The sequence below is a fragment of the Hylobates moloch genome, unplaced genomic scaffold, assembly GCF_009828535.3.
Source record: "Hylobates moloch isolate HMO894 unplaced genomic scaffold, HMol_V3 SCAFFOLD_8, whole genome shotgun sequence".
In the NCBI taxonomy this organism is placed as follows: Eukaryota; Metazoa; Chordata; class Mammalia; order Primates; family Hylobatidae; genus Hylobates; species Hylobates moloch.
Genome location: NW_026652283.1, coordinates 90,672,081 through 90,691,462, shown reverse-complemented (window position 1 = coordinate 90,691,462; position 19,382 = coordinate 90,672,081). Strand labels below are relative to the sequence as shown.

The 19,382-nt window shown below is 53.2% G+C and overlaps 1 protein-coding gene across 1 annotated transcript in view; it reads right to left on the bottom strand.

Annotated features, from left to right (window-relative positions):
* SCN5A (sodium voltage-gated channel alpha subunit 5) overlaps window positions 1-19,382 on the bottom strand; it is a 100,377-nt gene that overhangs the window by 69,941 nt on the left and 11,054 nt on the right. The window contains exons 2-5 of the mRNA XM_058442855.1: window positions 13,776-14,100; window positions 11,098-11,216; window positions 3,160-3,249; window positions 1,623-1,751 (exon numbers count right to left, since the gene is read on the bottom strand). Of these exons, the coding sequence (XP_058298838.1) occupies window positions 1,623-1,751; window positions 3,160-3,249; window positions 11,098-11,216; window positions 13,776-14,048 (611 nt within the window). The 5' untranslated portion in view covers window positions 14,049-14,100. The remainder of the gene's footprint in view (window positions 1-1,622; window positions 1,752-3,159; window positions 3,250-11,097; window positions 11,217-13,775; window positions 14,101-19,382) is intronic.

Here is a 19,382-nt window from a genome sequence, read left to right as displayed (position 1 = left end):
CATCCCACTACTCTGCAACTCATCTCCCACCACTCTTTCCTTGCTCGCTCAACTCCACCCAGGCCTAAATCCATACTGGGTTTGGGGCAAGTACATGGTATTGTCTCTCGGAGCCTGTTTTCCCACTTGTAGAATGGAGGGCTAGAGTTGGCTTACAAATAGTGTACCTAGAAACAGAGATTCTGATGCATTTTCCCACTACCAGGTTCTCCGTCTAGTTTGAAAGCGCCCCATTCACCAGGGTATAGTTTCCCTCTTTGTCCTCTCTCCGTGACAGCATGGCTGAGCTCAGGGCCGCTCATGTCTGGGGTTAAAGCCTGTCTTCAATAGGTAGATTCAGGGATTCCAAGCATCCTAGAAAGTGAGAGCTGAATTGAGCTTCTGTTACCACAGCACCCAACACTATTCTTTCACATGTCGGGAAACTGAGGGTTTGCAAGGGCAGGGGGTATGAGCCTCACCAGCTCTGCCCCTTGCTGAGATGCAGTGCTCGGCCCTGCACACACTAGGTCCTCTGCTTCAGAAAGGCCTTTTTCTTTTTTCTTTTTTTTGAGGCAGTCTTGCTCTGTTGCCCAGGCTGGAGTGCAGTGATGTGATCATAGCTCACTGCAGCCTTGACTTCAGGGGTTCAAGTGATCCTCCCAAGTAGCTGAGACTGCAGGTGTGTGCCACCACGCCCAGCTAATTCTTGTGTTTTTCATAAATGGGGTCTCGCTATGTTGCCCAGGCTAGTCTTGAACTCTTGAGCTCAAGCAATCTGCTCACCTCGGCCTCCCAAAGTGTTGGAATTACAGGCGTGAGCCACCGCACTCAGCCTTCAAAACGCCTTTGATGGTTGAGCCTCTGATCATGACTTCTGCAGATGTCCCATCAGAACCCAGCATCTGTTCCCTGATACTTCCAGGGTGGGGTGCACCCTCAACACTGACCCCTCAGCAAGGGTTTCTCCTATAGGCAAAGAGGCGGGGCCTCAGCCTGGGCTGCAGCAGGCCTGGGGTCATGTTCACTTTCTGGCAGCCTCCCTGTGTGTCCTTGGCATCAGGGTTCTCATCCATAAAATGGGCTAAGCCATCCCCATATAGCCTACTTCTCTGGCTGGTGTGAGGATCCACTGTATTGTGTCAGTGGCCGGGTGCTTTAAATGTGCCAAACATTGAGTCTCTGGATGGAGCAAGCTGATGTGCTGGTGCGCCTGGTGTGAGTTCCTGGGGATGCTTAGTCACCTCTCCAGGCTCCTTCTCTTGGCTGCAATTTCATCCTTAATCATGTTGGAATCCAGGTCACCATTTGCAGTGGGCCAGGGACTGAAATATTGGTTTCTCTTGGTGGAAAGGGCAGAGGATACTAGACCAGAACCTTAATGACGTCCCTGGAACCCAGGGCTGCCGTGGAGCCCCAGGTGAGCCAGTAGGCCTGACCACCAAGGCCTGCCTGAGCTGTCTCTCCCCACCAGGGTGAGCTCAGGGCCTCCACCCTACCTTCCTCCAGCCTGTGTGCAGACCTGCATGTGGACTGCAGGGAGGAAGCCAGAAAGAGAGGGGTGGTCTGGGGCCTGGGGTGGTGCACACCCCGCCCCAGTTGGCCTGCAAGGCATAGCACAGCATAGCAAACGAGATACTTACGCCATGATTATCACACTGAAGTCCAGCCAGTTCCATGGGTCCCGAAGGAACGTGAACGCATGCAGGCAGAAGCCTCGAGCCAGAATCTTGACCAGAGACTCAAAGGTGTAAATGGCGGTGAAGGTGTACCTGGGCAGGAGAGGCCAGTGGGGTTTCTCAGGGAGGCCTGAGCAGGCCAGGTTCTCCAGGTTCCCTACATAGTGTGAGCCCCACACAGCTCCCTTCAACAGGGGCCATCAAATGGGGCTCTCTGCAATGCCCCCATGGCAGAGCTGGAGTTGGGGATGGAACTTTGCTCTAAACATCTGGCTAACGAATCCATCAGCCAATCTGTTTATTCCATATTACCGTGTAACTGCCATGTGTCCATCTGAACTCTGTGTATTCCCTCTCAGTTGTCTTGGTGGAAGACCTCCTCCCAATCTCCTCACCCCAGCCCTGGGGGGGGCTGTGTGTGCAACAGGCATACAGTGGCCACAGGGTCTGTGCTATAGGACAGTATACATGGACCCTCACCCCTGTTTGTGGGTCCTCAGCAGGTAGCAATGGGCCCAGCCAATCCTCAACTGCTTACAGGGTAAGTGGGTCCAGCTGTCCACCCTGGGCTTGAAGGGGTGTTGATGTTATAATGCATGGGGCTGATGGGAGTCGGGGTGCTGTTCTCTCTGCCTAGGGGAGCCTGAGGAATCCAAAATGCCTGGATGCTGGGACTGGGGCCCCCAGGGCTGGAGCGGGAGAGGACCGCATCCCAGGATTCAGAGCAGCTGCACGTACCAGCTGAGAGCACTGCTAGGTTCTGTGTGAACATGGAGAACAACTAGGCAGACCGCTTTGGGAAGAGAGGCTGCCCCAACATTCTGCTGGTCTCCTGAGAGCTGCAGCCAAATGCAGTAAGGGCCTATCAAGTCTGCTTAGAACCTCCAGGTAAGGTACTTTTGTTTGGGAAGAAAAGACCAGAAGCAGTTTCTGGAACTGTGCAAATGGTTATAGGAGGCAGGACTTGGGAAAAAAAGGCAGCAGAGTGTTACTGAAGTGAGGATAGCCCTGGGGCACCTCCTAGCTGCCCACCTCCTAGCTGCATGACATCAGGCCAGCTATTTCTCTAATTCTTAGTCTCATCTGTGGAATGGGGAAGGTGGCTGCACCCACGCTACTGGGTGGCCATGCGGGTTAAAAGAGATGATACTTATTGTTCTTATGACAGTGCCTGGTGTGTACAAAATGCTCAATAAATTATTATTATTTCAGAGCTTTCTCCAATGTCATCATTCCTGTTTAGGCGGGACAGGGAGAAACGTCTTACTTTGCCAATCTGGAGAGCTTCCTCCCCAGAAGGCACAACTCAAATTAATGCCAGAAGTTGGCAGGACTGGGAAAGGCAAAAGAGGGTAGAAGCTGAGCCAAGGGCCGCCCCACCGCCGTGGGTAAGTTCCTGGGCTTGGACACAGCCCCCTTCTGGGGCGGCTTCAGGAGCTATGGCATGGAATGGAAAGGAAGGGAGGGGGCCACGTGGAGAAAAGGCCCTGAAGATACTCACTCGACATACTTGGTCCAGGGTGGAGGGTCGTGCTGGGCCATGAACACGCAGTTGGTGAGGATGGTACACATGATGAGCATGCTGAAGAGCGTGCGTGGGGTCAAGGAAAGCTGAGCAGCGCGGGCTGGCCACGCCACCACCGCTGGGGGGTCCTGCCCCTAGGGGTCATCACTGCCAGGCCAGTGCTACCAGAAAATAAGCAGGGTCTCCAAGGAGACACATTGGGGCTGTGACCAGTCCATGCCAACCCCCCTCCACCCAGGCTGGTCTCTGTCCCTTCCCCGGCACTTGCAGCTGGCCCCCTGCCCTGCTCCATGACACTTAATAGGCACCAGAGACCTGAAACCACACTGCTGGTAGGGTCTCGTGTGGAGGGACGGCAGGAGAGGTGGGCCCCAGACCTCAAAGGCTTTTAACCGCAGTCAGGCGAGGGGCCCTGTCCTCAGTCACATGGGAGAGAAATGGGCATTTATAAATTGCTCCTCAGGGGAGGGCAAGGCCAGAGTGGCAGGGCTCTGAGTTCCCTCCCCGACTTTTAGGGGAGCAGCCCAGGCCAGGCTTTATCTAGAAGTTCTCTGCAGAATGCTCTGCTGCCAAACAACTGCACACCTGGCCAGGGCCTGCTACCCCTGGGGAGGCAGGGGACCACTCCTCCGGCTGCTTCCTGCCTGTGCACCTAGTCTTCAAGCTAGCCCTCTGCTCCACCTGAGAATCTCCTTCTCACCCTGCAGGAGCCCCTCAGCAGGACCCCACCCAACTCCCCAGCAGCCTGTCCTGCCTTTCTGGTAACACGGTGCTGCCTCAGTGCCCTGCGGGCTTCAGGCACCCCTCTTTTAGCCCTGGCGGCTCACTGAACGGCAATGTCCATCTGTCTCCCATCACAAGGCAGCGCTTCAAATGCCAGAGCTGTGCTTCAGGTCTACTTATGGGCTCTTGGCCTTGAACTGAACTGCCCAGGACTTCTCTGAGCCCGACTCTGGCTACAATTCCTAGCTGCTGCTTCAGGCTAGACAAAGCTCCGACCGCCCTCCTCCACCTCTGCAAGGCCTGCAGAGGAACAAGGGGGCAGACTCTGGGCCTCCTGTAGGCTGGGGCACCCCTGGGGGCCTGGCCTAGAGCAGGGACACTGTGCTTCTCTCACAAATCCCTACCCAGCCCCAGAGGAGAGGCTGGGCCTTCCACTCCCTATGGCTGCCCCCAAGCGCTCAACACCATGCCCGGCCTCAGCCCCGTATGCACAGCTGCCAAACTGGTGATTCCCACAGGCCGCCCAGGAGCTGCGGTAATTGAGCTCCAGGGGCTGCCTCTTTCCTCCCTAGCATAGCTCCATCTTGCCTGACTGGGAGGCCAGAGCAGTCAGAGCACAGACCAGGCCTGGCTGCGGTGCCGACTGCCCCAGCTGGGGACAGTGGGGATGCCTCTCAGGAATCTAACCAGGTAGATGCCCTCCGTGCCACCAGTCCTCTTCTAGGGAGTCAGGCAATCAGGAAATCAGCATCTTCTCAAAACAGCCTCCAGTTTATAATTATCTAGTTTCTCATCTGGGACGAGAGGGAATTAGGCTTTGGGAATCTCCCTTATTCAAACAAGGACTGAGCCAACAGGACTGCTCGGCTCTGATGCCACGGCTCCAGGAAGCCTTGATTTCTCCCTGACCAGAAGGCATCACTTCAGGCCCTGGGGTCCCTCCGTCAGTTTGGTATCTGCCCAGCCCTCTGCCTGTGTGAGGGTCTCCAGGGCCAGGCTTATATCCCTCTCCAGCTTTCAAGGCAGGATCAGATAATCATGTCAATATCAGTACCCCTTCTCCCTTACACACACACACACACACACACACACACACACACACACACTGCCCACACGCGGGGTATGTGCCAAGGCTTTCCTCACTAGGTGGATGGTTAACGAGCCCCCCAACCAGTCTTTATTCATCCCCACGGATCTACTGCTAAGCATCTACTGAGGAGCCCAGGTGACTCCTAAAATATGCAAGCAATGATGCTAAGAGTGAATATTTATTGAGCCCTTCCTAGGTACCAGAATTTGCTCTCCGTGTCCATCAGCGAATTCAGTTTTCCCAACAACCATATGTGATGCAGACTTTGTTTCCATTTTAGGTGATAAGAAGACTGAGGCACAAAGAGGTTAAGTTGAAGGTCACTGCGGTAGGCAGAATAATCCCTCCAGCACCCCGAAGGTGGCCATGGAGGAATCCCCGGAAACTGTGAATATACTAATTTGTATGACAAAATGAGACCCTGCAGATGTGATTAAATTAAGGATCTCCCCTGGCCTCCACGAGACAGGGTCTAGCTCTGTCACTGAGGCTGGAGTGCAATGGTATTACCATAGCTTACCGCAGTCTTGAACTCTTTGGCTCAAGAGATCCTCCCATCTCAGCCTCCTGAGTAACTAGGACTACAGATGCACACTACCATAGCCAGCTAATTTTTAATTTTTTTTTGTAGACACAACGTCTTACCATGTTGCTTAGGCTGGTCTTGAACTCCTGGGCTCAAGCAATCCTCCCACCTCGGCCACCCAAAGTGCTGAGATTACAAGTATCAGCCACTGCTCCTGGCCCTAAATTAAGGATCTTGAGGTGGGGAGATCATTCTAGATTATCCAGGTAGACTCAGTGTAATCACAGGGGTCCTTTTAAGCAAAAGAGGGAGAGGCAGAGTGTTGTGACATGAAATTCAACTGGCCATTCCTGGCTTGATGATGAAAGGGGACCACAGACTAAGAATCCAGTGCAGCCTGCAGAAGCTGGAAACGCCTCGGAAACACATTCTCCCCTAGAGCCTCCAAAAGGAGTGCAGCCCTGCTGACACCGAGTTTAGTCCAGCAAGAACCATTTTGGACCTCTGACCTCCAAAGCGGTAAGGTGATAATCTGCGTTGCTTTAAGCCACTGCATTGATGGTAATTTGTTACAGCATTCCTGGGAAAGTACTCCCGGCACCAAGCTGATCAATGGCTGAGCCAGCCTGCACCCTGGTTCTCCTGATCTGGGCCCCACTCTGAGGCCCCATGCTGCACCACCTCTGCAAGATGACATTCAAGGCCACCCGGTCCACTCTCCTGCCTCCAGACTGGAGGGTCTGCATGAGTCATGCTGCTTCTGGCTCTCACATGCCAAGCAGGTAAGCTATTCCACGCCTGGCCTCTGCCACCCATGGGGCGGTGTGAAAACCAAATGAGGTAAAGAGCACCGTCGAATGTGGGGAGACTACCGTACAGGAGGGAGGAAATTATTTGTCATTTGTAAGAGGAAATCCCACTTGAGCATGTGTGTCTGGCCCTGAGTGGGAGCTAGGGAGGCAATGGAGCCATGTCCCCAAAACGCTCTGACATGGGATGTTATGAAAAACCAAACATGCCTCTGGCTGGGCTGGGCAGGAAGGCTTCCTGGAAGAGGCATTTAGATAAGCACCAAGGCTGGCCGGGGTTGCTCCAGCAACCAGTCAGCCCAGCTGGTCATGGTGAAGCAGCGTGGGCTGAAGGCTGGGCGGTGGACTCCTCTCGGTGGAGCCAAGTCCCTTCCACCTCTAGGGGGACCACTCATAGCTCTCCTTAGAGTGGGGAACAGGCCCCACTGCAGGGAGCAGTAGTGTGAACAGGCTGCCTTGTACTACACGACTTGGCTGGACCCAGACAGACATGAGTGAGACTTGAATACCCAGACTCAGGGAAGAGCCAGGGCACACAGCCCTCTGAATCCCACCAGTCAGGGCCTGGGTCCCATGGTGGGCAATGACAGGAGCTATTTATCTGGGTTTTATCTTTTCCAGACACAGCAATGGCTTAGGGTGACATGTAGCAAGCTCTTGTCTCTCTGCCACTTCACTGCTCAAAATCCTTGCCTGGTTCCCATGGCCTTGAGGACAGTGCTTGCACAATTGTCAATCCTTCTTCTGCATGTATGAGATCTCTTCCTTCCTAGACTGAGCCCCCAGTCCATATGACTCTGTCTAAAGCATACCCAGGTCCCCCATGGCACCCAGCACGTAGCCAACACCAAAGAAATGAGTCAACTGAACTCCTGGCCAGGGCACACCTGTTTGCACTGCCTCATAATTTCAGGCTGATGATTGAGCTGGTCCCTTGTGTGGGCTGAGGCAAAGGCCAGCTCTCCAGGTCTATGCTCAGCTGAACACCTTCAATCTTGTCATGTCATTGTCCCTAAACACCCACTCCTAGCCTTGTGATTAAAATGCCAGCAAGGAGTGCCTGAGTTGTGGGGAATGCCTGACACTTGGGCTGCCTAAGTCTTCAGATCCCAGGGAGTTTAAAAAAAAACAAAACTCCCAAAGAAAAGGTAATTAACTGTGGAGGGGTATTTCCATGTGTTTGTGCTATTAAATCAACATGCACACACACATACACCACAGACATGTGGTTTGATTGCCCATTTGAATCTGGTAGAGGAACGTGGGAGGATTTTATGCACAGATCCTGTACAACCACGAAGGCAAAATGATTCTCAGTGTGTGTGTGTGTGAGGCCTCTCTGAATGTGACTGCGATAGGATATGGAGTTCAGTTGCTTTCTTTTATTTAATCCCGGCAGGAACACATTCTGCAGGATTATAACAAAAAATACATATAAAAAAATCATTCCACATGCCCATATTTACTTTTTGGTAACTTCCCAGAGATATACTGCAAGCATGGAGCCAAGAACAAGGCCAAGTGGAATCACCGCGCACCTGCTACGGTCTGTGAGCTCCTGGATTGTCACGAGTGAGCAGGTTTTCTAACCAGGCTGCATTCCTGCCCACTTTTAAGTTTGTCTTTGCCCCACTTACCATTCCCAAAGGGTGTAGCACAGAATTTTGCACATGTGGAACTTAGATGTTTCAATGAGTATAAAAATTTAAGCAGAGCAAAAGTTCACCCTTCAAAACATGAGATCTGATGTTCTTTAGCAATGCATAGTGACTGATAACGGGCACAGGATTTCTTTTGGGGTGATGCAAATGTTCTGGAAATAGATAGTGGTGATGGTTGCATAACCTTATGAATATACTAAAATCCACTGAACTGTGCACTTAAAAATGGTAAATTTTGGCTGGGTGCGGTGGCTCCTGCCTGTAATCCCAGCACTTTGGGAGGCCGAGGCGGGTAGATCATGAGGTCAGGAGTTCATGACCAGCATGGCGAAGATGGTGAAACCCCATCTTTACTAAAAATACAAAAATTAGCCGGGCATGGTGGCAGGCGCCTGTAATCCCAGCTACTCGGGAGGCTGAGGCAGGGAATCGCTTGAACCCAGGAGGCAGAGGTTGCAGCGAGCCGAGATCGCGCCACTGCACTCCAGCCTGGGCGGCAGAGAGAGACTCCGTCTCAAAAAAAAAAAAAAAAAAGAAAGAAAAAAAGATAAATTTTATGGTATGTGAAGTAGTATACCTCAAGTTAAAAAAAATTCATGGAGCACTTATAGATTTCTAGGCCTCACACTGGTGATTCTGGTCTGGAAAGAGCTAAGAATTTGCATTTTTACAAACTTCCTAGGTGAGACTGAGGTGGCCCTCAGACTAGCATTTGGAAGCAACTGCCCTAGGGTGGCATGCACACGGGACCTTGCTAAAACACAGGTTCTGGGGTAAGGCCCAAGATTCGGCCACTCCTACAACATCCTGGTAAAGCTGATGCTACTGGTCCACACACCACACTCAATGTCAAGGCTCAACAGTGAGTGTTGCAGAGGGGCTGCTCCCAAACCCCATAAATCTACGTCTCTTCTTCCCCCCAGTGCCCACTGAGCCCACTAAGTGGCGCTGTCGAGGTCCAGCAATGTGCTCCCACCCCCAGGCAGCTGCAGTGTCAAGGCAGCCACTGGGAACCCAGTACAGGTCCTCACTAATGCTCGACACTTCCCTGAGGCAGCTGTCCCGGGGGATGGAGGCTGGCTCGAGCCCTCAGGGCCAGTTTTTCCAGGTGGAAGCAGCACCTCACAGCCTCAGAGCCATTGCTCAATGGACACTCTGGCCAGGCTGGGCACTCGAGGGCCCCCCACTGCCTCCCTTGCCCACCTGCCTCCCTTACCTTTCATTTGCCCCACGACCCAGCTCAGCACCTTGCAGGAGCTCTGAAGCTTCTGCTACATCCCTGAGGGCTTCTGTGGCTGCCAAACAGTGCTGGGTTGGTTAGATACCTGGAGGAGAAGCCCCAGGTGAGAGCTGGAGGATGCTGTTAGAGAGGCCACACCCCCGGAGTGAGGCCGGAGACGGGCTCAGAGCAAGAAAAGCTGGCTTTTCCTCCTCCTGCTGCTCTGTTCTTCTTACCAGGCTGTGACCACACTCTGGCAGAAAGGATAACTATTTGCGAAGCTGCCTTATCACTTTTAGGGGACTATAAAATTCCCAAGGGGCCCAGATGGGGTCTTATTCGGCTGGATACCCCAGCATGCCTAGCAAAGACCCTGACACCTACAGGGAACTCAGGATGGCTCAAGATGAAATCTAGACCCACACTTGCCCCACAAAATAAGATGCAGCTGTGAATAGCAGTCTGCTCGCTACATATGGTTCCTCTCCACACTGTCTGCCTCCCACCTTGCTCATGCCACATCCATGGTTTGCATGTGGGGTGTCTCATGAACCCCACCAGAAAGGCAGGGGTAGGCTGGAGGAGAGCAGACACGTGGTTGGAAGCATGCATTTTACTGCACATCTGCATGCAGACATCACTTGCTGTGCATGGCCCTCCAGTTAACCCCTGGGGTCAGGATCAGGCACTGGGCACAGGTGGGAAGAAAGTGGAGCCATAGGAGGAGCATCCCCCATCCCTGCCCTGACAGGAAAAGCTCCTGACCTGCCAGCCTCAGTCCTGGTTACTTAGTCCCTCACTCGGTATCTGTAATCCTGATGCCTCCTGCCTTGGCCAGAGGTTATTGAGTGAAGTCTTTGTCTTGGCCTCAAAAAAGTCCATTCAGAGAAGGGGCTGAAGGGGACCTTGGGGAGCTCTGTGGGGCCAGCCCACTAGACCCACAATCAGTCGCACTGCTGAGCCTAGCAGCATCGCTTAGATGAACAGCAGAGCCACCTGCATGTGTGCACTCACCCTGGTTGCCACTGGCCAAGGGGAGGTCTCCCAGGCCCTCGCAGTGAAGTACTCATGCCTCTGACTCTGCAGCTGGCACCACCCTCCCGGAAGGCTCCATCTATGGGGCCCCTTCTCTGAAGTCCAGAGAACAGAGTGATTAGGTGCTGGCGCCCCATGCTGTGTGCTGCCCAAATGATGCCCCTCTCAGGCCCAAGCCCGATAAATCCCTCATTACGCTGCATCACTCCAATGGCTCTCCTCTGCAGGCTGGAGCTTTTTTCAGCTGTGGTTTATATAATTTAATGCTAACCAGAGTTCTTTGAGATACTCTGAAACTGCAAACATTTTGTCAACGCCTAATCAAAAAGCAAGTGCTGCCTCCCTCAAAAGATGCCCACATGTGAATAAACTGGAGGCTTCTTTATTGGGAAATGGTTTTTCCTCGGCTGAGTTCTGGTGACCTGCTTGAAGGTCCCTGCAAGTGGGTGGGGAGGAGGACGGACCAAGGGGGTGTGGTGGGAAGGGACATTTGGAGCCAATATCAGAGCCTGACAGATGTCATTTCTTCTAGGAGCCTCAGTAGCTTAGCTTCTAGAATGTTCTCCTGAAGAATCAGAAGAGAGTTTCTCAAACTTTCATGTGCCCAAGAATCCCCTGGGGATCAAATGAAAATGCAGATGCTGACTTAGCAGGTCTGGAGGAGGGTCAGAGGTTCTTCATTTCCAACCAGCTTGCAGGTCATGACCATGCGTTTTTCTTAGGACCAGCAGGGAATCAGCACCACTCTCACTCCTAAACTAGAATGGAGGTGGGGTGGGGGCAGCACCCTGTGCACATCCCCAGTGTGGGCCCCCAGGGGGTACTCAGCAGGTACTAACTGCAAAGGATATGAGTGAACCAGAATCTTCACAGCCGCTCTCCGGATGGGGTGGAAGGGACTGAGGACATACAAGGCGTTGGTGGCACTGAACCGGAAGATGGTCTTGCCTTTATTCAGTACGATGAAAGTCTGGGGACAGACAGTAGCATTAGGCCCTTGTGTAGAAAGGCTTTTGGGGGCAGCTTTTGGATCAGAGCCCTTGGACTGTGGCTGAGGGGTGGGGTGGGAAGAGGAGGAGAGGGGCTGAGGGAGGAGAGGGGGAAGGGAGGCTGCCAGCACATTTGGCAGGTCAGTGGACTCACTGCCTTGCCCATGGGTGGAGGTGAGGGAGGTCTCAGGGGAATGTCAGGTTGGCTGAGATTGTTTCAAAATTATAGTCACAAAAAGAAGGGAGCTTTTACAGTCCTTTTCCAGCTGTTGTCACAGCAGAGGCTCAGCAGACCTGGGAATGCCTCCTCCCTCCCCTTCTCCCTTAGCTGACCCCTCCTCACCCGGCATGGGGTCCCTGCCAGGCCCACTGGGAGGGAGGGTGCGATAAGGAAGCTGGGTAAGCAGGGAGGACTTACGAGAGAGAAGGGAAAATGAAAATGCAGAAGCAGTATCCCGAGAGAGCTTTTCTTGGGACCCTGTCTCCCGGAGTCCAGGACAAATGTCAGCCCCATCCCACAGGACACAGCCCACAGCCTCCCTCCAGAGGATCACCAACGGTGCAATGCAACCCCTCCCTGAGCTTCTGGAAGATCCTTTCTACACAGCACAATGGGGCACAGGGGCAGACAACGAGAGCTGAATGCCGAGACACATGCACATCAGGTGCCCAAGCAGCCCATGAGGACAGCAGTGCCTCCCCACCTGCCCCGGTGTCACAACCTGACATTCCCCTGAGACCTCCCTCACCTCCACCCATGGGCGAGGCAGTGAGTCCACTGGTCTGCTGAATGAGCTGGTGGGACAAGGTTCTACCCAATCTGGTCTGGGGAGACAAGCTGACCGGATAGATTAGGACCAAAAGTTCTGTTGTGGTGCCTCTATTGCCTTGTGGGGCTGCAGGCAGCGTGGCCAGGGATCAACAAGTGGAAACGGAAAGTGAGAGGCCGGAATCATCCCTGGAGCTGCTGTTCAAGCATTCCCAGACCCAAGGACAGAAGAGATGGTGTCCCTGACCTCTCACAGGCTCAGCTGCCACCAACCCCCAAAAGCCCAGTCCAGTCTTGACCTCAACCTCAGTCGGGTCCACCTGCCGTGGAGCCTGCCTGTCCCAGCTAACTTCAGCCTAATCGCCACTCATCCTCTCCCCATAAGCTTGACTCACTACCAGCTGTGGCCTTAACCCCAACCCCAATTCCTACTTCCATCTCTGAGCAACCATGACCTAGGCCGGCCCACCTTGACTAAGCCCACCTTCCAGCCTCATTCTGTCTCCAGCTGTGGCCCCAACATGGCCTGGACTCCACTGGAGTCACTTGAACCAAGGGAAAGTTCAGCTGGGGGCTTGGGAGTAGGACCAAGTTCAAGGCCTCCTCCCCCACCTGTTTAGGTGGACTGGGTAGGCTTTTACTTCATATGCACAATCACTCACACATCCAATTCCTGCATGCACACCCAAAGACACGCCCCAGGCTCATCCCCAGGCTCTTGGTCTTAAACCACAGTCACACACCCTTGTAGTCACATTCTTGCATTGGCCACACCAGCCCTGTCTGACCCCTATGAGCTTCCTCAGCCTGGTGCTGACTGCAGTACTGTGCCTGGCCACTGTCTTCCTCATATTCAGCCTTCTGGGAAAAAGACCTCCCCCAAATTCAATCCACCTTCCCGTGGAAGTAAGGCCCAGAAGTGTGGGTAGCTTGGAGACCAAGCCCCTGCGAGAGCTCTGTGTGTAGTGGGGTGCAGGGATGGGGCACAAATGGGCCTGAGATCCGGAGGAGGGAGGCCAGGACAGGGGACTCTGACAGGGGCAGTTACCTCTTGGGTCGGAGCCATGCTAGGAGGAAGCCTGAGTCTCCTTGCCCTAGTGGACAAAAGCCACTTCCCTTCCCTATGATCAGAAGGGACAATGGCAGAACATCACGCGCCACCCTCCCCCCAAAATCCCCCAGTGATCACTGCCCTCTCCATCCCTCTCAGACTTTCCACTGGCCTTCTTGGTCCCATTGCCAGCCCTCAAAGCTCAGGGAACTGCTGCTGTGGCCGTGGCCTGAGCTAGCCAGCATAGCCATGCATAGTTCGTGGGTGTGGGGACTATGTGCTGTCCCCATTAAGGAGAAAGGACCACATGCTATGCTCTGTGGCCCAAACTCAGGCAGGGCCCAAACGGAGGCCAGAACTCAGGGCTTGACTCCAATTCACACACACATCACACAACGGGGAGGAGTCCTTCAGGGGTGAAAATCTAACCACACGTAATTCCCAAAGAAGGTAGTCATAGGAGGCGTGTTTTCCCTGAGGCTACCCTCTCTTCTTCATTACACCAAACCAGCATCTCAGGCTGCATAATTCCTGTTTTTATTCCAGAATTCCAAAATCAAGGTGATTGGAATATCGATCACCAGTGACTCATTCCCCCAAAGCCTGATGAGCCACCCTAAACAGAGCCCCATATGGAGGCCAGGCCCTCTTCCCCCTCTGCTCCATTGACAAGGGAGTTGCACAGAAGGGTAGGCAGGGCTGGAGGTGGGTGGTAGTCACCTTTTGGGTGCTATAGAAGGGGTCCAGGTCCTCCAGGGGCTCTCCGATGAGCTCTCGGGGTGGATTGCCATAGAGATCTGGCAGCTTTTTGGAGGCCTGCAGGTCCAGCTGGGGCCGGGGAGCCTCTTCCTCGGGCAGCCCCTCTCGGCTCTCCTGCAAGGTGGTTGAGCCGCGGGCTTGCTTCTCCGCCATGCGCTTCTCGATGGCTGCCAGGGACTCCCGTGTGAACCTGCGGAAGCTGCTGGTGCCCCGAGGTAATAGGAAGTTTGCCATCTTCTCATCCTGCTTCTGGGCACAGGCTTTCCTCACGTTGCCTGTGGGGAAGCTGGAAGACACAGACAATGGGCCTGATGCTATGCCCAGGGACAGAGGGCAGGGTGGGCAGACCTCCTGGGGGTGCCTGTGCTGGTGGAGGGAGGGACACCATTTGCAGAGAGGCTCCAGACCCCAGAATGCCAACAACTCCACAGGCACACCCGGGCAACACTGGCCTGGGTAAACCCAAAGCCCCCCAGGCTACGGGACACGCATGTAGACAGGCAGCAGGGTCACCTCCCCTTTCCCCTCCTAACAAGCATGTCTGAATTCAAGCAGGCAAGGGTGACTGTGTCATCCAAGCACCTTCTTTTTGCCCCATTCCACACAACAGGAAACACTTGCATCTTTTGGTTTCTTAACTGTCATCACTTGAGACATTTCTCAGCTTGGAGCTGTCATCCAGATGTCGGCACCCTAGTGTACACAGCTGTGGTGGAGCCCCTGCAGAGAGGCTCCCAAGGAAATCCCCAGGGTGCAGAAACCTTCTGAAACAATGCGGCTCAAAAAATGGGCAATGCCTCCCTTGCCCATCTGAGCTATTTCCCTTCCTTGGAAAGGTTAAAATTAGCCTGGCACTTTAGGTAACCCGAAGATAACTCTGCCTTCCATCTCCCCCATCCCCTTTAAAAATACATACATGCTTACAGATTTTGTAATAACCAAATAAAATTCTAGCAATAAATTGAATCATACTGCAAAAAGAAAAATGGGAAGAGCTGATGGAGTATCTCTGGCTCCTCACACTGCTCCTTGCTCCCCTCCTCCCAAATGTGAACAAATGAATGCTGATCCCAAGTGACAGCAGAACCGGAAAACGGCCACCACTCATCAGCGAGGACATCCAGCCAGCACAGGCATGTGACGCCAAACCGGGAGAATGTGGCCCCTGGTGGCCTCAAACAGTCCAGAACCTGATGTGAACACACTCTGCCTATGACACCGAGGCAGAAGAATGCAGTCCCAACTGCCCCACCAAAACAGGATGTGGTCGGAGCAGCTCCTGACTGTGACACCAAGCCGGGAGGCTGCATCGCTAATGACCACATCAAACCAGGGAATGGTGGGCACCCGTTCAAGAGGGCACGGTGGACACCTGTTGGACATCTCTGCCAGAACAGAATCCTTTTCCCTCACGAGGGTCAGCTTTGCCTTGATCTTACTTCTGCAAAACATGTCACTGATGACCCCAACGAGCTGCTGCCGTACCAACCCCTGCACATGGCCGGCAAACGGCCTGGACTTTGGGGCCGCAGCCCTGAACCCTGGATTGCTGTGAAGCAGGCACCTGGCCAAAACACAGGTAAATAGTGAGCAAACACAACACATTCAGGACTCAGAAGGGCACCTCTCGTCCCTGGGGAAGCGTGGATTGAAATTTGTGAAGGGAGGCAGGACAGAGGTCCCAGGACCCGCACGTTAAGAGCCACTCTGTGTCTTTTTCTTGTTTCATTCAAGTAAAGTTAAAGGAACATCTTTGTTAAAAATAGCAGGTGAGGGAGTAGGTTTCCACTCTACAAAAGCATTTCTCTGTCTCCCTTCCATCTTTGAGTGAACAGACAGACATCTGCAACACTCATCAATGCATGTGAGTGAGGACTTCTTTTTCTTAGCTCTTGGAAATTTGGGTAATTTTAAACTATTTTCTTTATACTTGTCTTCATTGCTTGAATTCTTTAAAATGAGCTTGCATTATTTTTACAGAAACAATAAGACTCATTTGTCTTTTTATTTTAAAAATTAAAAAAATAAAACAGTCTGGATGACAGCAGCTTCTTACAGGGCAACCCTCTCCACTGTGAGCAATCAGTTCCATAAATTGGGAAGCCACCTCTTTTGCTTGGACTTACTTCCTAAAAATAGTGTTCTCTGTCTCACTGTATCCATCTGTGTCCATATGCCTGCAAGGGTTGTGGGGACACATGCACGCCCATGGATCTGCAGAGGCTCACTGGTACACACTGGCAAGGGTTTGTGTGTGTGAGAGAGAGACAGAGTGTGCGTGTGCGGGTGCAAGCTTACACCTGCACATACGTCTGTTCTAGTAAAGGTGTGTTTTTAATTTGTATTAAATAAAGGATTCATACAGTTACATGCACATAAGTGTACAGATGGAAGAATTTCCACAAACGGAACACATCTGGTAACGAGCACCCAGACAGAGAGATAAAATGCTCCCAGTCTCTCAGACTTAGGCTGCCCTCCAGTCACAAGGAGTATTTAACCCTCCTTTGCCCAGGGAACCACTCTCCTCGCTGCTAATGGCATAGATTAGTTTTGCCTGTCTATGTATGAATAGTTCAGGGGCCCTTCTTAACAGACTCCGTGAAGGGGTGGTGGAGAGATTTAGGGGAGAAATCGCATCTCCTTCTCATTAACCTCTAATTCAAATTTAGCAGTTCCTTCAATTGTGAATGTAGGCAACAAAGCAGAAATTGTGACCAAAAGAAACTGCAGATATTTCCCTGTCGTGTTACAGTTGCTGCTGGCCTCTCAAATAACATTAATACTCATCACGACTTTAAAATTATAGCACTTAGATTTGCTGCTAGATCTTAATATTTAAAACATGAATAAAGACATATACTACTCTATCAAAAATTGGTTTTTGTGTTCCGATAGCTGTATTTCAATATAGCTGGTTTCCTTTTTAATCCTATGTGTTTTATTTTGTCTCAAAATATGTGCTTCTGAGATGGGCTTCGCTCAACTGGTAGAGAAAGGTTAAAACCCTGGCTTGGTCCTTGCTCAGGTGCTGACCCTGGGGTCCCCTCCTTTGCACCTCAGCTCCTCATCTGTAAAGAAGGATGAGGCGAGCCTCCAAGTCCTTTCTGGGATTCTATAATGCTCTTACTGTGAGTGGTTTCAGCCACTCCCCTGGCCTCTGGCTCTGACTTACCTGGACTTTGTGTCATTTCTGGGTGTGGACTGGGACCCCAGTCTGCCCCAACCTTGGACCTGAGAAATTCCATTTTGAGTCTTGCAGTGGCCCTGTGGGATGGACAAAGACCAGAGAGGCAGATGTCCTATGTCCAAGTACTCCCATACCCTCTCCAATCTGCTCCATCCAAGGCCTGGTGAAGAAGCCCTAGGTCCTAAGAAGGATCCTATCCCAGCTGGCCTCCAGTAGAGCATCCCTTCGCTCAGGGCCCTGGCCTGGGTGGGGTATAGTCTGCCCAGGGGAGCTGCTGAAACCAGATTCCAGATGAAGCTCTCTGCTGCAGCAGCTAGGCAGCCTCATGTTCCAAAGTAAACCTACCAAGAGTGTCCTTTGTCTCTGGGGCCCCCAGGCGGCTCCTGGTGGGCGGGTGGGATCCGCTTTCTCCCTTGTTCTCCCACCACCTGCACCTGGCTCTGGCCCTGCCCTTCCTTTAGCAGCTCAGGGCCCACGCCCTGCTGTGGCCAAGCCTGGCTGAGTCCCGGCTGCAGGGTTTCCGGTGCTGCCAGGGTGAGGAGGGCTCAGGGGTGGTCTGAGGATGCTCTGGGCTCAGGTTCAGCCACACCCCTCAGGCCTAGGATGTCAGGTCTGCAGATTTCAGAACCCATCCCCTGGCTGTGGAAGGTTGTAGGGGAAAATAGGTAAGCAGGGGCCCCTGGTCTTGGTCTCACATAGCCCCAGAGTTTGGGGAGGCTGGACCTGGCTTGACTGTAAGACCACAGTCGCTCATCCCCTAGCTGCCAGCACCTCATGATTCTCCACCCCCCCCCAGGACAGCTGCTCCATCTGCATCAGCTTGGCCATCTGCACCAGCCCTACCGCAGCTTATCAGGCTGGGACCACTCCATCCGGCTATGCACTCTTCTGGGGCCAGGCTTCCCTGTCCTTTGGGCTTCACTCTAGAGCCCCACCCCCAACTCCATCCTGCCCCAGGTTCATCAGCTTCTGGAACTGGATGCATCCCTCCCTGCATCCGGAAGGCTCCTGAGAGCTCATGATGGGAGCAGACTGTGAATCTTCCTCTCCAGACTGGCTCCTCCTGACACCCTTTCTTCTGGCACTGGCCATAAGTTCCCAACCCTCACCCAACATCACTGCCCTGGGACAGGCCTCCTTGCCCCTGCTTGGAAGATGGCAGTGCCTCCCTCTTTCCTTCTATCCCACACATGCAGCCCCCTGCTCCTAGATTTAGACATTCTCCAACATTCTGTGTTCCCTGAGTGATGCCAGAGTCACCTCCTGCTCTCCTCCCCACTCTACCTCCTTCAGGACACCTCTTCTGACTGCCCACCCACCCACACTGACTCCTTCCTCTGTGCCCCGTCACCCAGCTCTGGCCCCTTCCTGGCCTCTGCTGGTTACTGACAGGCCCCGTAGTATGTGTATTCACATCAAGGTAGACATGTTGCACAAGGAGAATACTAACTGTTGACACCAGAAACTAGATCCCCCTGCACTGTTTTCTCAACTGGCTTTCCTGAAGGAGGGTTTTTTGAACGTAAAGGCACACAGCTGGTGCTCAATCAGCAATGGTGACACTGCTATGACAGGACACAATAGCCAGGCAGGTAGAGTGCAACTGTAGGCACTGTCTGAGGTGGGAGATGGATGTGGGGGGAACTCCTCCGTCCCGGTTTACATGGGACTTTCCTCATTTTGGCAGTAAAATTTTTGCACCTTGGGATACCCCCTAGTCCTGGACAAATCAGGTCACCCTGGGGAGCCTCCCCTCTCCTTGTAGCCCCTCCCTACTCACTCCCCTCCCTGATCGCGAAGGAAGGCACACTTCAACCTCCTGAGTCACGTCTGGCATTTTGGTCTCCTTGGAATCGGAGCCTCTGGAACACCGCATGCAAAGAATATGCTTTGCCATGTAAATTTATGCAAAGCATTGTGTGGAAGTGGTTCCCAGGCTTCCTAGAAAATCTCTGTGGGCTTCCTCCACTCTGTGCTCCTCTCTCCTTCCCTGCAGTTGGGGTGACCTCGGGCTGGAGCACCCAGCACCTAGGGTTTGCAGTCTCACCAACCTCAGAACACAGTGCAGCTTTGCCCGGCCACAGGGCACTCCCCTTCTGCCTGCCCCTCAGTGCTAAAGAAGAGGCTCAGGAAAAGAGTGTGGGTGCCCTCAAAACAGGAGCTCACTCCCCACAGGTGGAGGTCAGGACTCCCTGATCACACTCTGATCATACTCCACAGATGAGCACAGGGCCCCTGCTCTCTACCCTGGCTGACGGGACTCCCTCCAAAGACGAGTCTGGGTGCTCCTGGCCTGGCAACACCACGGACAGGAGAATGGGACTAGATGTAGCTTGACAAGCTGTAACTTCACCCCAGTCATCCACAGGCCCCCAAAT